Source organism: Vitis riparia, chromosome 18 (assembly GCF_004353265.1).
Source record: "Vitis riparia cultivar Riparia Gloire de Montpellier isolate 1030 chromosome 18, EGFV_Vit.rip_1.0, whole genome shotgun sequence".
In the NCBI taxonomy this organism is placed as follows: domain Eukaryota; kingdom Viridiplantae; phylum Streptophyta; class Magnoliopsida; order Vitales; family Vitaceae; genus Vitis; species Vitis riparia.
In genome coordinates, this window is record NC_048448.1 from 11,190,400 (window position 1) to 11,211,887 (window position 21,488).

The 21,488-nt window shown below is 32.8% G+C and overlaps 2 protein-coding genes across 3 annotated transcripts; both read right to left on the reverse strand.

Moving 5' to 3' along the window:
• Positions 1 to 178: 178 nt before the first annotated feature.
• On the reverse strand, positions 179 to 11,316 carry LOC117906920 (jasmonate O-methyltransferase-like). The gene is made up of 5 exons (XM_034820199.1): positions 10,938 to 11,316; positions 8,569 to 8,718; positions 7,939 to 8,349; positions 6,734 to 7,006; positions 179 to 752 (listed from the first exon to the last, which is right to left on the reverse strand). The coding sequence occupies exons 2-5, from the start codon at positions 8,632 to 8,634 to the stop codon at positions 372 to 374; spliced, it is 1,131 nt and encodes a 376-aa protein (XP_034676090.1). The 5' UTR covers positions 8,635 to 8,718; positions 10,938 to 11,316; the 3' UTR covers positions 179 to 371.
• Positions 11,317 to 12,720: 1,404 nt separating this feature from the next.
• Positions 12,721 to 20,077, reverse strand: LOC117906921 (jasmonate O-methyltransferase-like). Of its 2 annotated transcripts, XM_034820201.1 has the most exons (5): positions 19,716 to 20,077; positions 17,449 to 17,598; positions 15,624 to 16,031; positions 14,263 to 14,538; positions 12,721 to 13,188 (listed from the first exon to the last, which is right to left on the reverse strand). In XM_034820201.1, exons 2-5 carry the CDS (start codon positions 17,512 to 17,514, stop codon positions 12,820 to 12,822), a joined length of 1,119 nt encoding a protein of 372 aa, XP_034676092.1. In that variant the 5' UTR covers positions 17,515 to 17,598; positions 19,716 to 20,077; the 3' UTR covers positions 12,721 to 12,819. The 2 variants fall into 2 exon arrangements, with proteins under 2 accessions (XP_034676092.1, XP_034676091.1); XM_034820200.1 differs by lacking the exons at positions 17,449 to 17,598; positions 19,716 to 20,077 and adding an exon at positions 16,281 to 16,529.
• Positions 20,078 to 21,488: the final 1,411 nt, after the last annotated feature.

Here is a 21,488-nt window from a genome sequence, read left to right on the forward strand (position 1 = left end):
TATTTTTTTTATTTTTTTTATTTTTTTTTCTTTCATATTTTTTCTCAAACTTTTCATAAGGAAACATAGTTTAGGACTTTTTTTCTTTTTTAAAAATAAATAAATTAATTAAATTTGTTGAGATATTTCTTTGAGTGGATACTATGTATAAATAACTCAATATATTCCTTTCAATCTGATAAAGAAGGGGAAACAGCATCTTGGCTTAAATTCCAAAACCCTTGATTACTAGAACCAATACCAACAGATACACCAACATCACAAAATCATTTAAGAAAAATAAATTAAGTCTGCAGAATTCTCTCAAATAAGTCGCACTTGCCTTGCTTTATATATATATATATATATATATATATATATATATATATATATTAACCTTTTTTGACAAGGGAAATAACCAAAACGATGTATTTGGGTGTAGTCTTTGACAAGTGTTCATCCACAATGTCGCCATACCTTGTAAATAGATCATCCATTATATGTCCTCCAAAGTGGAATTCCAGCATGGACTCCACCACAGCTCTAATACCCTTTGAGTGTCCATGTCCCCTCGATAGTGCTTCCGATGTGGGATACACACCTTCACTCACAGAGCTATTCCCATCATTTCCATTAATCCAATCAATTTCAAAAGTCTCGAGGCGGTCGAGGATGAATGACCCTTCTTTTTGTATCTCAAACTCCACTTCTTCAGGAGACGGTGTGTAGTAGGGCAAATTGAAAGAATCAGCCTTCTCTTCTTCAACAAGGCCCTACAAGTAATGATGATCTTAGTGAGCTAAGATGCTTACTCTATTTGTTTCAATTGGAGTTGTAGGAAGAGTGTAAATAATTTTTTATTTTATTTTATTCTATTAATCTTATATTTTTTGGAAGAATCCTATTGAAAATTATTTTTATTTTATTTTATTTTATTAGTGTTATATTTTTGGGAAGAGTCCTATTGAGATTGTGCTAGTGGAGTCTCATTCCATTTATAAGTAGAATCTTTTTCCACTTTGAGTCATATTCTAATTATAAGTAGAGTCCCATTGGGACTGTGTTAGTGGCTTATAAAAGTAGGTCACCCATCATTCTCTATATATGAATACCAATTTTGTAGAGAGTATTTTCATACATCTATCTAGATGAATTTTTTCAAAACCCGAGTTGTACACATATCACTTATAGAGTACACCAAAGGCGAGATCTGGCTGTTAAATCCTAGAGGTAGACCATTGGTACCCTAGTGCACCGAGTTCGTCTTCGAGGAAGGTGGATGGTGGATCTATTTCAAAGACAGTGTTTATCACTCCTCAACCGATAAGTTTTTCTTCTTATTAATTTTGTTCTTTGTTTGTGTCTTTTGAGCTAGTCATTTGTTTTCATACCCTTAAATCCAACATTCTTGAAATATATCCAAATGGAAGCTTCCCTAGTTCACACCCATCCTGACACCTCTAAAATTGATCCTTTCAATGGGACATTCTTTAAGAGATGGTAGAAAAGGGTTTTCTCTACAATTGATGTAGTGAACTTGGGACACATTTTGATTGACCCAAAACTAGAAAATGGTTCTCATTTGTTACCAACCTGGGAAACTTGAAATAAACCAGTTAGGCATGCTATGCTAAGTACCCTTTCTAATGAACGTTTTGATATTTATTGTCAATTTAAAATTGCAAAAGAAATTTGGGATGCAATAAATAAAAAATACTTTTTGAAAGATCCAAGAACTCAGAAATATGTCATAGGGAATTTTAGAAATTTCCAAGTGACCGAGGATAGAGATGTATCATCTCAATCCATGACTACCACTTGTTGATTAATGACTTAGCTATTGAAGACATTAAATTACCCGAACCTTTTGTGGCTGGTTATTTAGTAGAGACTCTTCCAGAGTCTTAGAAAGACTACAAAAATAACATGAAACATAAAATGAAACAGATGTCTGTAGAGGATGTCATAATCCATATTAAGATTGAGGAACAAAACTGAAATAGGGACAATGTTGAGAAAGCTAAGGAATTTTCTTATAAGACTAATGTAGTAGAAGAAAAACCCAAACCCAAAAACAATAGGTCCATAAAGCAAAACTCTAGGACCAAGCCCAATGCATCAAACAAGGTCTAAAACCCAACTATTAAAAAACGGGGTAATTGTTTTGTCTGTGGCAAGCCTGGACACCATGCAGCTCAATGTCACCACAGGAAAAGAACTGAGAAGTCCAATTCAAAGGCAAATCTGGTAGAAGTAGAGGTGATCACAGTAGTAATCTCCTCTGAGGTGAGCATGGTCACCAATATGAAGGACTGGGTGGTAGACTTTGGGGGGCTACTAGGCTCATCTATAGGAATAGAAGTGCATTTACTTCCTATACCACTGTAAAGGAAAGAGAAGAACAAGTGTTCTTGGGTGATTCTAGATCTACTCCAATGATTGGCAAAGAAAAAGTTCTCTTCAAGCTAACCTCTGGAAAAGTGTTTGCCCTTAGTGATGTTCTTCATGTGTCAAATATCCGTTGGAACTTGGTGTCAATATCTCTGCTTGGAAAAGCAAGAATGAGGATCTTGTTTGACTCTGATAAAATAGTTTTAACCAAGGATGATGCATTTGTGGGAAAAGGGCTATTGTAATCAGGGTTTATTTATGTTGAATGTTTATGATATTATCAATAATAACACATTTTCTTTACATAGTTGATTCTTGTGATATTTGGCATGGTAGACTAGGACATGTAAATTTTTCATATATGAAGAAAATGGTTGAATTGAGTTTAATCCCTAAACTGTCCTTAGAAAACCATAGAAAATGTGCATCTTGTGTAGAATCTAAAGCCACAAAGAAATCTTGCAAATCGATTGAAAGAGAATCAGATCTACTAAGTTTAATACACAATGACTTAGGAAACCTAAAAAAATACAATGACTAAAGGTGGTAAACGATTCTACATAACTTTCATAGATGACTACTTAAGGTATACAAGGGTATATCTTTTGAGAAACAAAAATGAAGCAAGAGATGTTTTCATCAAGTACAAAAATGAAGTAGAAAATCAACTAAGGTGGTGTTTGTTTTTTGACTAAATAGAAAAAATCAAAATATTTGGCTTTTTCTATTCAGCTAAAAGTAACATATTAACATTATCCAACATAATTAAAGTGAACTTGTTATCAATAGATTCAGTTTAGTTATGTTGGATGATGTTAATAGGTTATTTTTAACTGAATAGAAAAAACCAAATATTTTGGCATTTTTTATTTAGCCAAAAAACAAAGACCACATAAGTAAGAAAATTAAAATATTTAGAACTGATAGAGGATGAGAGTATGAGTCCAGCCCTTTTAATTCTTTTTTGTGAAGATCATGGGATCATTCACGAAACTACTCCTCTTTATTCCTCTGAGTCTAATGGAGTAGTAGAAAGGAAAAATAGGACTTTAAAAAAAATGATGAATGCAATGTTGGTAAGTTCAAGAGCACCCTTGAACTTGTGGAGGAAAGCTATCCTATTTGCATGTCATATTCAAAATAGAATACCTTACAAGAAAACTGGTAAAACTTCTTATGAGTTGTGAAAGGGTTATGCACCTAATATAGGATACCTGAAAGTGTGGGGGTGTTTAACTAAAGTTCTTCTCCCTGAACCTAAAAAACGAAAACTAAGTCCTAAAACCTTTTATGCGATGTTCATTGGCTAAGTTGAGAATAGTGCGGCATATAGGTTTCTTGTTACTAAGTCAGAAAACAATCTTGTAGATGTCAACACTATAATAAAAACAAAGAATGCAGATTTCTTTGAAAACATTTTTCAACTAAATGGTGAACAACAAGTTCAGAAAACAAGTAGAGACAAGTCTATTGAACCTTTTGAATTTGAACCTAAAAAGAGTAAAAGATATAGGAAAGAAACAAACCTTGGAGATGGTTTCTACACCTTCCTAATAGATGAAGACCCTATATCCTACAAAGAAGCTATAACTTCTCCTGATGCACCATTCTTGAAAGAGCCCATTAACAATGAAATCGAATCAATCATGTATAACCATACATGGGAGTTAGTAGATTTACCTCTTGGTGCAAAGACTATTGGTTTTAAGTGGATCTTTAAAAGAAAGTTCAAACAAGATGGGTCCATAGAGAAGTATAAAGCTTGTTTAGTTGTCAAAGGCTTTAAACAAAGGAATGATGTAGATTACTTTGACACCTTTGCCCCTGTGACTAGAATAACATCAATTAGAGTATTAATTTTTCTAGCTTCCATTCATAATTTGATGATACACCAAATGGATGTCAAGATTGTATTCTTGAATGGGGATTTGGAAGAGGAAATTTATATGGATCAACCTAAGGATTGTGTAGTTCCAGAGAAGGAGAAAAATGTGTGTAAGTTGATTAAATCACTATATGAGTAAAAACAAGCTCTCAAACAGTGGCACAACAAGTTTGATCATGTATTAGTAACTAATGGATATTCCATTAATGATGTTGATAAGTGTATCTACACCAAGTATGAGGATAACACATGTGTAGTCATCTGTCTTTATGTTGATGACATGCTGATCTTTGGAACTAGATTATAGGTCGTATGTGAGACCAAGAAATTCCTAGGTTCTAAGTTTGATATGAAAGACCTGGGAGAGGCAAATGTGATTTTAAGAATTAAAATAACTAAAACAACCTAATGGGCTTATACTTTCTCAAGAGCACTATGTTGAAAAGATCCTAAGGAAGTTTGAACACTTTGATTGTAAACCAGTGTCAACTCCTTATGATCCTAGCTCACAGCTGAAGAAAAATAGAAAACATAGTGTTGCTCAAATAGAGTATGCTCAGATCATAGAGAACCTAATGTACTTAATGAACTATACCAAACCTGACGTTACTTATGTAGTAGGTAGATTGAGTCGGTACACCCAAAGTCCTAATCAGGACCATTGGATTGTTGTTCGTAGAGTCCTTAAGTATTTGAGAGGCACCATTAACTATGGTTTGTGCTTTAATGAATTTCCAAGTGTCCTTGAAGGATTAGTGATGCAAATTGGATCTCAAATTCAGATGAGATGAAATCCACTAGTGGATATATTTTCATCATTGGTGGAAGTGTAGTTTCTTGGAAGTCTACCAAGAAAACTTGCATTACTCGATTTATTATGGAAGTTGAATTTATTGCCTTAGAAAAGGCAAGTTCTGAGGCTGAGTGGTTTAGAAACCTCTTAGCAGATATCCCTTTATGGACGAGACCAACGTCGTCTGTGTCTATACGTTGTGATAGTCAAGTTGCAATTGCTAAGGCTAAGAGTAAATTACTTAATGGGAAGAACACACATATACGCCTAAGACATAATATTGTGTTGCAACTGCTTGAAACAGGGGTTATATCCCTAGAATTTGTGAGGTCAGAGTTGAATTTGGTCGATCATTTGACCAAACCACTAAATAAGAAACTGGTGGAAGAAACATCAAGGGAGATGGGGCTTATGCCTATTACAGAAGTCAAGAGTGGTGGTAACCCAACCTATTAGAATGGAAATTCCATGAAGCAGGTTCATATGGATAATAACAAATCACTTGTTGACTTAAGGTGTTCTATCAACTCTAATTGTATGAGAGTTTATTGCAGAACATACTTGATAGATTCACCTATATAAGAGTAGAGGTGGGACTGCTTCCTATGAGAACTTAAGCAAGTTCTTTAGAGCTTTCATGAATATCAAGATAAGGCGCATGACCTATTTGTGCCAACTCGTTTGTACAACTCGTAATGTAGTTGAGAAAACCAATGTGGATAAAAGTCCCTTAAGTTACATCAAGAAACACTGGTTCATAGAAATTTATTTTTACCATATTTTGTGATTCAATACTTATTTGTCCTAAGACTAGTTCATCGCCTTTGGGCACTAGTATTGATGCATTGGATTCTTTTTTCCTCCAAAAAAAAAAAAATCATGTTTACACTCTATGGGGATTGTAGGAAGAATGTAAATAATTTTTTGTTATTCTATTAGTCTTATATTTTTGGGAAGAATCCTATTGGGAATTATTTTTATTTTATTTTATTTTATTTTATTAATCTTATATTTTTTGGAAGAGTCCTATTGAGATTATGCTAGTGGATTCTTATTCCATTTATAAGCAAAATCCCCTTCCACTTTGAGTCATATTCTAATTACAAGTAGAGTCTGATTGGAACTGTGTTAATGGCCTATAAAAGCAAGTCACCCATCACTCTCTATATATGAATACCAATTTTTCAGAGGGTATTTTCATGCATCTATCTGGAGGAATTTTTTCAAAACCCGAGTTATACACATCTCGCTTACAAAGTGCACCCAAGGCGAGATATGGCTGTTGAATCCTGGAGGTAGACCACTGGTACCCTAGTGCACCAAGTTCATCTTCGAGGAGGGTGAATGGTGGATCTATTTCAAGGACAGTGTTTGTCACACCTCAATCGATAAGTTTTTCTTTTTATTAATTATGTTCTTTGTTTGTATCTTTTGGGATAGTCATTTGTTTCCATACCCTTAAATCCAACAGGAGTAACGCAATAATGTCGACAAACAATACATGCACACTAGATAGTTAATTTATTAATAAAAATGATCACTTCCAAGTTGAGTTTAAGCTATTGGAGATTTGGACCGACCTAATTAGGAGTCTGGTGATGTTTATGTAGCACTAGTGTTCGAGATGGGGCCTCGTATAATTATTTCACGTAATTTACTTAATAAAAAAAAATATTGATATGTACCTCAGAGACCATGCTCATTAGTGCTCGTGCTAAGAGTTCAAATTGGTAGCAACTCTCATCTGCAGCGGGATCTGGAGATCTCCTACCCATGAATGACAATACCATGCGTCCTTTGGGAACTATCTCTTCCGATCGTGACTTGAGAAATAGTGAGAAGTCCTTCTGGAATTGAATCAAGTATGCTTCCAGAACGCAAAGCGGGCTTGTCTTTGATATATAAATCTTTCCCCTGTTTAAGTGTGTGGTGGCCTTGCTGTCCAAACCAGGTGGAACCTACATACATTCATGGATTAATTCTTTGTTAGCATTGTCGCATACTCAAGTTTAAATTGTACATTATATGGCTTCACAATCCGAATAAAGCGCCCCATCATCCACTAATTAAAATGGCACACCGTCCTAAAAGATCACTTGGTGCATGCCAAAAACAAAAAGCCATTGATATTTTAGGGCAAAATGTAGTGACTCTGACTGTGACTAAAGTAGCGACTAATAAAAGGGCACCCATTTATGGTCACATTATCTAGCAACCCTATTCTTGTGAACACGAACCAAACCGTGTTCACAAGAACACAAACTAAATATCATTCTTAAATAAACAAATCAATTGTCATGTTCTTGAGAACATGACTACATATAACTGAAAGAGGATCATCTCTATTATAAGAAGTTATTATTCGCTCCAATAGGAGAATGACACATGAACTCTTCATATATATAAATATCAAAGAAGGTTTGAGGAAAAGATAATAAAAAATTAGTGTACTTATAATGACATTTCTTAACCAAATCACGCACACACATGAGTACAAAATAAAGAAAACATGATATTTTTAATATGGTTTTACTATCAATATGATCTCTACATCTACAAAGCACATCAACACAAAAAGATACATTAATCAAATGAAAGAGAAAGAGTACAATGATGAAGCTCTCACAAACTCTCTCAATTGCAACTACGTATTCTAAACAAAATTCTAACAACCTAACAATATTAAATATACAATAAGGACAAACTCGTTATTCATCGTATAAAGAAAAATTCTCTGCTCAACCCCGGCATCCCAAGTCAAGAGCAACAAAAGTTATTCACACTTTACAATCCAACAACATGACAGTAAGGGCATGATGCCAACATTGAACACACTTATGCAACAATATTGCTTTTATTCCAATCCAATGAAATGACCACATTAACAAACCTGAGAGAGCCAATGAAGGCTGGAAGAGGAGTGCACAAAGTGCATACTCTTGGTTGGGAACAGCCTCCCATAAAATGAACCAGGCATCCCAACTATAAAACATGGCCCGAATCCTGAACCCTTTTCTTCCTTCAATTTGGTGTAAAAAGCTGGGAGTGAGCCAAATACATTATTGAAGTCATTGGTGGTAAGATCATTCAAGTACACCCTAAACTCCGGTGATGAACCACAGCCCTGCAGGCACCATTTGGCATATATGACGTTCAATATCTCTGATATCACCAATAAGGTGTTGGGTCCAGATGAGCATCCCAAATCCCCAATGCCTATGCTGTCTGCAGACAAGTGGTTGCTCAACATGTCTAGTATAGCTTCCTCAGTTATGCGCTTCCCAGCAGATATAATGTTGCTCTACAAAAGGGAAAACATTTTCTCTTCCAATTGATTAAACATTTATGTCCTGTCTACTTACCTTCCGCATTCTAGCATTAAGAGAATCGAACTCAAAAAATGAAAGGAAACGACTTGTAACTCTTTGATAAACACACGGGACAGTAAAGCAATTAATGAGAAGTACGTAACATATGATAGATTCATAGAATACACAATAGTATAAGAATGGAACTCCACCTGAACCCACGAGTTCTTTGCATAACTGGTCTCCCCAGATCCGGCGTTCATGTGAAGCGTTTGCATCACTTCCGTCTCTCTCCACGCCCTACAAACTCCGGTGAATAACAGGGAATGCTGATGCTATATCGTAACTTACACCACGTGGTTCTGCCATACCAAGATAATAATTTTAAAATGATTTCTAAACCGTGCATGCACGACAACAACCAATCAATGGTATAAAATGTAATATCATTTTTACATTTCAATTTTTTATTTCTTTCCATGTTCCACCGTGCATGATTCATTCATATTAACAAAATAATTCTTTATATGGGTCCAATTCAATCATTTATGGTACTCTTTATCAAGATCTAACAAAAATATTTATGCTGTAAATTATTTTGCAACCTGTGAAAAATTGAAAATAAACTGACTCTAGTTTCTAGGGAAATTGATCTTTTTCCTGCTTTTGGCCACAATTTGCCATATGAAATGGCACCTAATCGGCTACTAACTGATTACAAAATCTCAGGCAAGCGGACATGACTCGGTCCCTAGGCCCTAGTTATCAGTTTATGTGCATTAGCTTTTCAAGATTTGAATCACATGGTGCCATGGGATGCACGTCACCGGCTATTAACGGGTAATGAATTACGTACAAATCTCATATCAACCCTACATGACTGTCGGTCCCTACCTCCTACCAGTTTATATATGTTCAACATTATCTTTGTAAGATTTGAAATCACATGGTCAGCTGACTCCGAATCGCAAAAAATCAATCCATTTTTAAAATATATTCTTAAATGATTATTTGTCAAAGTACTTTTTGTTCTAAAAGCAGAGAAGTGTTTAAAAAAAATACAGTTTTCAAACAGCTGGTAGGGCTCTCTGCCTCTCTCACACATCAAACCATAGGGTCTGATTCATGGGTCGACGTCACCAAAGTCACTATGGTTTTTACCAAATAGAAATTAACCAATATCCTAAAGCACTCACAAGAATCTATACATTGTGGATTGGGTCATTATTCCGAGTCATGGAGCCATGTGCTCCACTTCCCAGAACAGTTGCTCAATTATATTGAGTGTAGTGGGCAGGGCTTGTACGTCGTGTTTTAGTTTGAGCGATGAAGACAAGGGGGACGTGTCGTCATAATTGGACTTCATTTAATTCAAAATCCCTTTGGAAGAAATTACATAATAAGTACAACCAGTAGTAACAGACTATCAACAAATTCTCTGCTTTCTAGACTTGATAAGCCTTTTCTTACCAAGGAGATGACCAAATTAATATATTTGGTGTCAAGGCTCAAATTTCAATTTGCTACTGCCGAACCAGGCAAAAGGCTTGGGTTTAAGTTTGGCTACCACTGAATCATCCTTTCTTTTGTTACTATATATACATAATAAATATCTTTCATTATTAAAAAATAATATGTTATTTCAAAATTTATTTAATTAATTAATAAATATATAAAATCCATCATTATAATTTTTTAACAAATATTTTTTAATATCATTTATATGATAATTAAATATAAAAAATATTAATATTAAAAATTCAAATATCCGTCATCATTTATTTTACATTATTGAATGCTTGAATTAAATAAATTATAATTTTAATATTAAATGTATCATCATTATTTCATTAATCTTATTTTTTTAAATGACTATCACTTCACTTTTAAATTTTTGATATTTATCCTTTTAATTTTGAATTTTTTATTTCAAAATATTAAAAATATAAATTTATTCAAAAAAATACTAAAATATATAAAAATAATAATAATTAAGTTCAAGTATTTTATAAATTAAAATTAATTTGATCATATAAATAATAAATTATTAATACTCATATAGCTTTACTTACCGATTATTATTTTTAACTATATCTATATCAATTACATTTAAAAAAAAATAGTTTTAATATATATGTTTTATTTATTTTATCATTCTTTTTTAGTTTTTTTAAATATTCTCATAAATTTTAAATAAATTTTATTTTATTAATATTTTTATTAAAATATTCATTAATATTTCTCTATATTTTTTATATATTTATAAAATGGCGAATACTCGTGTTTATCACTATTTCAAACTTGAGCTAAAACTCATGTCCCACCTTGAACCACTCCACCTACCCAATCAATTCATTGTGTTTTATTTTTTTGCGCACTCGAAAAATATCAAGCCATGACAAGACAACAAAAAGGTCACAGGCCACAGAAAATAATGTGATCATGCACGATTTAATCTCCAATAAGTATACAAGCCCAAATCAACAAAGCCCGTAAACAGTATCCAAAGCACAATGAACAAAACCAAGTCTCCAAACAATGTACTGTGAAAATTTAACGGAAGATAGAAAGAAAGACCTACCGCTTTTGAAATGATAGGGGAAAGAATGGGTGTCGTAGTGGAGAGATGGCGTCAGTGCCACCGACGTTGAAGCGAAAATAGCCACTTGTGGTGAACTTCACAATGGATGGTGATGGCGGTGCTCACAGTGGGGTGATGACATGGGAGCCGTGGGTATGGTGTGAAAAAGAGAGAGATAAGATATGGCCGGAGGCGGGACCGCCGGTTTCGGAAAGGACTGTCGGCCGACAGTGGAGTCGTCGGTGCGGAGAAGGGCCGCCGTCGTGGGTATGATGGTGTGGAGAGAGAAGAGAAATAGAGAGAGGGAAGAGAAAGGTGGCCTGTGGGTGTGAGGAAAATGGAAAGAAGAAGAAAGAAAAAAGGAGAAGAAGAGAGAGAAAATGGGGAGGAAATGAGAGTGAGTGGGATTGTCGCGGGGATGAGAGAGAGAGGGGGGTTTAAAATCTCCAACAAAGTATTTTTAAAAATAAATATAAATCTTAATTATAAAATCCAATTATATAAATCCTAAATAAAAAATCTGGTTGTATATGATTGCTAAATATCAAATGCATTCTAATATATAAAGGAAATTTATTATTTTTTTTTCATTATCTTCTCAATGCACATACATGCTAATTTTCACTTTCAAATTAAAATTAGATTAAAATATTTTTTAAGTTTGGTATGATTTTACTTTTTTATTTTTCTAAAAAAAGGGTTGGACTTTTGTTTTGACTTTCAAAATAGTTTTTTTATTCTTAGAAAAGGAAAATAATTTTTAAAACTTGTAAAAAATAAAGTCAAACAATAGGCCTTTTTATAAAAATAATAAATAAAAAATTCTTTTATCATTTTTAAAAATTATTGTATAGATGAGCTAAAAAGTACATAAATAAACCAATTTTCTTCTATAAATCTCCATTTATTGTAAGTCACTTGTAATAATGAAAAGTTGAAATTTAATAAAAGTGTTCTACATTATTAAAACTTTAAAAAAAGTTTCTAAAATAAGATAATAAAAAAAAACATATCTACTCCATTTGAATTACTCTCTACCTATTTTATCATGGCATGTTACAAATTAATTAGGTAATGGTGAAAATTTGCTATAGAGTACTTATTTTACTATAATTTTCTTCTATTTAAATTTTTATTTTTGATATTATTTAATAATAAATGTAATGAAATTAATGATCATATATATTAACATTTAGTTTTCTTATTTAACTTAAAATAATTGGTCATATTCCTTTTTTTTAATTCCTCTATATTTTTTTATTATTATTTATTTTGTAGTTCAACTACTAAATAAAATTTATGAATAAATCATTATTGAATATATAAAATGTTGCTCCTATATCATAATATTTTTTTTTTCTCTTTGTTTTTTTAGACTTTAAATTAAGTCGTATAATAAATTAATAAATTTTATACAATTTTTTTTTTTTTTTTAAGTATATGATAGAATAATTGGCCTTCATTATATACTAATTTCAATGATAAGATATTAAATGTAAATATACAAATATTCTTTATATATCACTATTTCCAATTCATATTCATTCTTTTATTATTTTATTCAAAATTTTCAATAATTATGGGTTAAGGTGCACAAACACACAAATAGATTGAACTCATTGAGAAGAGGGCCCATGGGTTTACCCTTCGGTTGGCCCATTGAGTTGAATAACTCTCTTTAATTATAGGCTTTTAGCCCATTAGGGTTAAGGTGGGTATATACCATATATTACAACTTTTCTGTTAAATAGTGATGCAGAGCATGGAAAATTAAAAAAGAGAGGAGAGCAAAGGAAGAACTTCAATGGTAGTACTAACGGAACATCAAGAAATTTATTGTACGTTGATCACAGAGTATATGTACTCTAGTTTCTACATTTAATTAAACTTTTCTTACGAGGGAGATGACCAAATTAATATACTTAGCCCTTGTCTTTGCCAAGTGATCGCCCACCATCTCACCGTACCTTTGAAATAAACCATCCATTACATCTCCTCCAAAATGGCTTGCTAGCATGGACTCAACCACAGCTCTAATTGTCTTAGCCACTCGTGCTCCATTTGATAGTGTTGAGGACGTGGGAGTTGCATCATAATTATCACCATCACCTCCATCCCAATCAATTTCAAACATTTCCAACCGATCTAAGATGAATGACCCCTCTTTGTATATTCCAAATTTCACTTCTTCCGGACTTGGTGCATAGTATGGAGCATCGAATGAATCAACCTTTTTCTCCTCAATTAGACCCTGCATTTAGGAGAAATATGTTCTATTTAATTTTGGCAATCGACCTCTCACAAATTTAAATAGTATCACACAAACTTCTCCTTTTTTGATAAAATTGAAAACCTTATAATGTCAAATTTTTTCACTGAAGGAATGAGTAAAATGCATGAATGATCATGCTATGAAATTCATCAAGTTGTTAAAAAGGTATTTAATATGACTTAATGACTTAATTTAAGTCATAAATAAATTAAACATATTTTATAAAATAATTTAATAATCATAACTTAAAGTTAAAAATAACTTCAAGTATTAAATTAAAATAATGAAATTATCTTTAATTTTAAATTTCTTTTAGCTCATTTTTTTCATATCTAGTGAGACTAAATTTTAATTGAGACTCCACATGCACAACTTATTTTTAAAGTTAAAATATAACTTTAAGTATTAAGTTATAATAATTAACTTATTCTTAATCTTTTACCTCATTTTTATATAACTAATAAGAATATATTTTATAATTACTGACTCATTTTTTTATATTAAATACTTTATGATTTGCCTCATATAGCAAAAAAAATTATTACTTATAAAAATTCATAAAAATAAATAATAATAAAAAATAGTGATAGTAAATGTATGCTAAGTTGGTTTAAAATAAATTTTAAGTTAAATTATATCTTAAAATAAAATAAGTCTTAAATGATAAATTTTAAATCAATAAGTTAATTTTAAATTAATTGAAATGATCAAATAATATACATTAATTAATTTTGTCCTCAACCTCTCCAAATGATAGAGGCAGGCTAGATTGAGAGGGGCTAGAAAAAATCGGGTAGATTTTTTTAGCATTAGTAGGTAGGGTTATAGTAGACGAGTGGTCCCAAGTGAGAGAGGGATGATTGGTGCCACCAACCGACCAACCTCAACAGCCCTCGTGGAGAGTGTGAAGACAACACACAGTGCGACCACAAATGCAGATTATGCTGTGATTCTGTCTGGTTTAGAGCTTCCATCCGCTTCCCCACAATGAAAGATGAAAAAAGACAAAAAAAAAATGGGGGAAGGAAGAAGTTCGATTGAATAGATATATACCTCCGAAACCATGCTCATGAGTGCTCGGGCTAAGAGCTCCCACTGGTAGCAACTCTCTTTTGAACGAGGGTCTGTGGATCTCCTGCCCATGAAGGACAACACCATGCGTCCTCCCCCCACTATTTCTTCTGCACGTGACTTGAGAAACACTGACCAGTCCTTCTGGAACTGCGATGAGTATGCCTCCAAAACGCAATCTGGACTCGTCTTTGATATGTAAATTTTTCCCTTGTTCCAGCTCCCTCTCCCATCCTTGCTCTCTAGACCCGGTGGAACCTGCAAATAAATGTTCATCCTTTCTTTTCTCAGTATAATTCATGTAGGGCTCCCTCGTATGTGAGGGAGTACTTGGCCCCAAATCAGTTACATTAAAAAAAAAAAAAAAAAAAAAAACGGAGAAAAGAAAAGAGAAAGAAAAAAAACATCTACCCAGATTTCATCAATAAGTCGATTCCATTTCATCTATGGTCCGATCAAGTTGAAATTTGAAGGAGAGATTTGAAACTTGAGTAGCTACAATCTGAATGGTGGAAATCAGATTTTGAGCTCGGGAATTGGTGTTACTGTCCATGAACAGTAACAGTGTTATTTTATATACTTTCTTCAATTTTTTTTTGTCTCTCTTGCCAAGAGAGATTATATAATCCGATGTTATATATGCTCTTAATTAATGTATTTGGTAGCCTCTAGAGATTATTTTAGAAAAGATAGTTGTAACTCATTATTGTTTATAGTCAAAGTTTGAACTGTACTAAGTCTCATGGTTTTTCCCTTCATACAAGAGAGATTTATTTTTTTGTTGCATGAATTTATTACTACTAGTTATTATTGTCTATTTAATTTTGCACAAATAAATGATAGAAAAATCCTAATATTTATTGAAATATTGTGATTTCACCCTAACAATTCAAAAGATAGGTCTTGTTAAATTGTAATCATTATTATATAATAATGTTATTTTTCTATCTCAATTGTATCACATCTAAATGTTGAAGTAGTGATTGAATACATTCAAAGAAAATTAGTTATTAATATGTATTGAATGGGATAAAAGTGATTAATATAAAATGGTAAACAACAAACATTTAAACAATGGGGTAAAAATGGAAGAGAATAGCATTACTCAGGGTGAGAGGGAAGAGTAATACTATTCATGGCCAGGGGAGGATTGATTTTAGCGCTGTCTCTTCAAAAGGAACAAGCTGTTGAAGGTTGAGGGAGAGAGGACACATGAATATATGGTCCTTCTACAGACGGGCATGGTGGCTCCTGGGAACCGGTTCATATACCAGTCTAGACCATGGTCGGTGTTTTTCTAAGTTGGGTCAAAGGAGAATAAATATAAGGAAATACAAACAAACCTGAGAGAGCCAGTGGAGACTGGAAGAAGAGTGCACGAAGTGGAGACTCTTGCTTGGGAACACCCTCCCGTAAAATGAACCAGGCACACCCGATATAAAACATGGCCCAAACTCGGAGCCTTTCTCTTCCTTGAGTTTGTTGTAAAATGCAGGGAGTGAGCCAAACACATTGTTGAAGTCATTGCCGATGAGATCATTCAAGTACACCCTAAACTCAGGCGAACAAGGACGACCCAGCTGCTGCCATTTGGCATATATCACGTCCAGTATCTCTGACACCACCAACAAGGCGTTGGGTCCAGATGAGCAACCCAAATCCGCAATGCCTACGCTCTCAGGCAAGACATTGTTGAATATATCTAGTATAGCTTCCTCCGTCACTGGTTTCGCTGTGGATATAATGTTGCTCTGCAAAAAAAAATTGAATAAACAGCTATGAGCTTTTCTCGATCTAAAGCAAAAAGAGGAGATATATAAGCAGCAGAAATCACAAAAAAAATTGGCAATCTGGGAATACATTAATATTTTCTTTGTGTGGGGTTCAACATTTCTTGCTAGCTATGGTTCTGTCAACTTTCTATGTATACTTACCCCATTTACTAAAAGTACTAGGAATCATAAAAATCATATAATCTTACAAGGATGAAACTAATCAACCTGAACTGTGGAGTTGGTTGCGTAACTTGTCTCCCCAACCCCTTTGTTCATATGGAGTACTTGCATCACTTCCATCTCTCTCCACACAATACAAACTATATTGCAATGAAGAATTTTTGTCTAAAGACTGGAAAATCCGGATAGAAACTTAAATGGAAAGCACAGAAGGGAGGTGCTTTATATACAAGTCAGGTAGCAAGTATGCTGAATGATTTGCTAACCTCCGATAAAATCTAGAAACCTAGCTATCCTGCCATAACCAACCAAAGCTGGCCATCTACAAAATATGTGGTTGTCGATAACCTCCTGTGGATCCCGTACATCTAGGCCTGACCAGCGCGCCGCCTGTAACATGACAACCACATCCTTATTTGTTGGGTTCCTTTCCTCATTATTGACGTACTTGCCTTTTAAGAGAGCCAACCCCACACGCCCTAACAAAATATTTGACCAGCCATTAAAAAAATTTGGTTTTTCTCCTAAGTTCTCTTCCAATGGTTGACTTGTGCCATTTATCACATTTATCACATTTCTCCTAAGTTCTCTTCCAATGTTTGACTGCATCTAAGTCTCGGGAATGGGGGACTTGTGCCATTTATCACATTTATCACATTTCTCCTAAGTTCTCTTCCAATGGTTGACTGCATCTAAGTCTTGGGAATGGGGGACTTGTGCCATTTATCACATTTATCACATTTCTCCTAAGTTCTCTTCCAATGGTTGACTGCATCTAAGTCTTGGGAATGGGGGACTTGTGCCATTTATCACAGCCCTGCAGGCACCATTTGGCATATATGACGTTCAATATCTCTGATATCACCAATAAGGCGTTGGGTCCAGATGAGCATCCCAAATCCCCAATGCCTATGCTGTCTGCAGACAAGTGGTTGCTCAACATGTCTAGTATAGCTTCCTCAGTTATGCGCTTCCCAGTAGATATAATGTTGCTCTACAAAAGGGAAAACATTTTCTCTTCCAATTGATTAAACATTTATGTCGTGTCTACTTACCTTCCACATTCTAGCATTAAAAGAATCGAACTCAAAAAATGAAAGGAATCGATTTGTAACTCTTTGATAAACACACGGGACAGTAAAGCAATTAATGAGAATTACGTAACATATGATAGATTCATAGAATACATAATAGTATAAGAATGGAACTCCACCTGAACCGACGAGTTCTTTGCATAACTGGTCTCCCCAGATCCGGCGTTCATGTGAAGCGTTTGCATCACTTCCGTCTTTCTCCACGCCCTACAAACTCCGGTGAATAACAGGGAATGCGGATGCTATATCGTAACTTACACCACGTGGTTCTGCCATAGATAATAATTTTAAAATGATTTCTAAACTGTGCACGCACGACAACAACCAATCAATGGTATAAAATGTAACATCATTTTTATATTTCAATTTTTTATTTCTTTCCATGTTCCACCGTGCATGATTCATTCATATTAACAAAATAATTCTTTATATGGGTCCAATTCAATCATTTATGGTCCTCTTTATCAAGATCTAACAAAAATATTTATGCTGTTAATTATTTTGCAACCTGTCAAAATAAACTGACTCTATTTTCTAGGGAAATTGATCTTTTTCCTGCTTCTGGCTACAATTTGCCATATGAAATGGCACCTAATCGGCTACTAACTGATTACAAAATCTCAGGCAAGCAGACATGACTTGGTCCCTAGGCCCTAGTTATCAGTTTATGTGCATTAGCTTTTCAAGATTTGAATCACATGGTGCCATGGGATGCACGTTACCGGCTATTAACGGGTAATTAATTACGTACAAATCTCATATCAACCCTACATGGCTGTCGGTCCCTACCTCCTACCAGTTTATATATGTTCAACATTATCTTTGTAAGATTTGAAATCACATGGTCAGCTGACTCCGAATCGCAAAAAATCAATTCGTTTTTAAAATATATTCTTAAATGATTATTTGTCAAAGTACTTTTTGTTCTAAAAGCAGAGAAGTGTTTAAAAAAAATACAGTTTTCAAACAGCTGGTAGGGCTCTCTCACACATCAAACCATAGGGTCTGATTCATGGGTCGACGTCACCAAGGTCACTATGGTTTTTACCAAATAGAAATTAACCAATATCCTAAAGCACTCACAAGAATCTATACATTGTGGATTGGGTCATTATTCCGAGTGATGGAGCCATGTGTTCCACTTCCCAGAACAGTTGCTCAATTATGTTGAGTGGAGTGGGCAGGGCTTGTACGTCATGTGTTTTAGTTTGAGCGATGAAGACAAGGGGGACGTGTCATCATAATTGGACTTCATTTAAATTTCAAAATCCCTTTGGAAGAAATTACATAATAAGTACAACCAGTAGTAACAGTGCTTTTTAGACTTGATAAGCCTATATTGGGTGTCAAGGCTCAAATTTCAATTTGCTACTGCCAAGATTCGAACCAGGCAAAAGGCTTTGAGTTAATCATCTTTTCATTTGTTAATATATATACATAATAAATATCTTAAAGTTCATTATTAAAAAATAATATATTATTTCAAAATTTATTTAATTAATTAATAAATATATAAAATCCACCATTATAATTTTTTTAACAAGTATTTTTTAATATCATTTATATGATAATTAAATTTAAAAAATATAAATATTAAAAATTCAAATATGCATCATCATTTATTTTACATTATTGAATATTTGAATTAAATAAATTATAATTTTAATATTAAATGTATCATCATTATCTCATTAATCTTATTTTTAAAAATGATTATCACTTCACTTTTAAATTTTTTATATTTATCCTTTTAATTTTGAATGTTTTTATTTCAAAATATTAAAAATATAAATTTATTCAAAAAATACTAAAATATAAAAAAATAATAATAATTAAGTTCAGGTATTTTATAAATTAAAATTAATTTGATCATATAAATAATAAATTATTAATACTCATAATATTTCTTTTTAATATCAATTACATTTAAAAAAAATAGTTTTAATATATATGTTTTATTTATTTTATCAATTTTTTTAGTTTTTTTAAATATTCTCATAAATTTTAAATAATTTTTATTTTATTGATATTTTTATTAAAATATTCATCATATTTATCTAATACTTTTTATATATTTATAAAATCTAAATAGCGAATATTCGTGTTTATCACTATTTCAAACTTGAGCTAAAACTCATGTCCCACCTTCGACCACTCCACCTACCCAATCAATTATTGTGTTTTATTTTTTTGCGCACTCGAAAAATATCAAGCAATGAAAAGACAACAAAAAGGTCACAGGCCATAGAAAATAATGTAATCATGCACGATTTAATCTCCAATAAATATACAAGCCCGTAAACAGTATCCAAAGCACAATGAACAAAACCAAGTCTCCAAACAATGTACTGTGAAGATTTAACGGAAGATAGAAAGAAAGACCTACCGCTTTTGAAATGATAGTGGAAAGAATGGGTGTCGTAGTGGAGAGATGGCGTCAGTGCCACCGGCGTTGAAGCGAAAATAGCCACTTGTGGTGAACTTCACAATGGATGGTGATGGCGGTGCTCACAGTGGGGTGATGACATGGGAGCCGTGGGTATGGTGTGAAAAAGAGAGAGATAAGATATGGCCGGAGGGGGGACCGCCGGTTTCGGAAAGGACTGTCGACCGACAGTGGAGTCGTCGGTGGTGAGAAGGGCCGCCGTCGTGGGTATGATGGTGTGGAGAGAGAGAAGAGAAATAGAGAGAGGGAAGAGAAAGGTGGCCTGTGGGTGTGAGGAAAATGGAAAGAAGAAGAAAAGAGAGAAAATGGGGAGGAAATGAGAGTGAGTGGGATTGTCGCGGGGATGAGAGAGAGAGAAGGAGGGGGGGTTTAAAATCTCCAACAAAGTATTTTTAAAAATAAATATAAATCTTAATTATAAAATCCAATTATATAAATCCTAAATAAAAAATCTAGTTGTATATGATTGCTAAATATCAAATGCACTCTAATATATAAAGGAAATTTATTATTATTTTTAATTATCTTCTCAATGCACATACATGCTAATTTTCACTTTCAAATTAAAATTAGACTAAAATATTTTTGAAGTTTGGTATGATTTTATTTTTTTATTTTTCTAAAAAGGGGTTGGACTTTTGTTTTGATTTTCAAAATAGTTTTTTTATTCTTAGCAAAGGAAAATAATTTTGTAAACTTGTAAAAAATAAATCAAACAATAGGCCTTTTTATTAAAATAAAAAAAATAATTCTTTTATCATTTTTAAAAATTATTGTATAATGAGCTAAAAAGTACATAAATAAACCACTTTTCTTCTATAAATCTCTATTTATTGTAAGTCACTTGTAATAATGAAAAGTTAAAATTTAATAAAAGTGTTCTACATTATTAAAACTTTAAAAAAAAAGTGAATTTTCTAAAATAAGATAATAAAAAAAAACATATCTACTCCATTTGAATTACTCTCTACCTATTTTATCATAGCATGTTACAAATTAATTAGGTAATGGTGAAAAATTGCTAAAGAGTACTTATTTTACTATAATTTTCTTCTATTTAAATTTTTATTTTTGATATTATTTAATAATAAATGTAATGAAATTAATGATCATATATATTAACATTTAGTTTTCTTATTTAACTTAAAATTATTGGTCATATTCCTTTTTTTTTTAATTCCTCTACATTTTTTATTTTTATTATTTATTTTGTAGTTCAACTACTAAATAAAATTTATGAATAAATCATTGTTGAATATATAAAATGTTACTCCTATATCATAATATATTTTTTTCTCTTTGTTTTTTAGACTTTAAATTAAGTCGTATAATAAATTAATAAATTTTATACAAATTTTTTTTTAAGTATATGATAGAATAATTGGCCTTCATTATATACTAATTTCAATGATAAGATATTAAATGTAAATATACAAATATTCTTTATATATCACTATTTCCAATTCATATTCATTCTTTTATTATTTTTATTCAAAATTTTCAATAATTATGGGTTAAGGTGCACAAACACACAAATAGGTTGAAGGCCCATGGGTTCACCCTTGGGTTGGCCCATTGAGTTGAATAACTCTCTTTAATTATAGGCTTTTAGTGATGCAAAGCATGGAAAATTAAAAAAGAGAGGAGAGCAAAGAAAGAACTTCAATGGTAGTAGTCTAAGGGTCTCCAACTGGCCGGGCCGGGCGGCCCGGC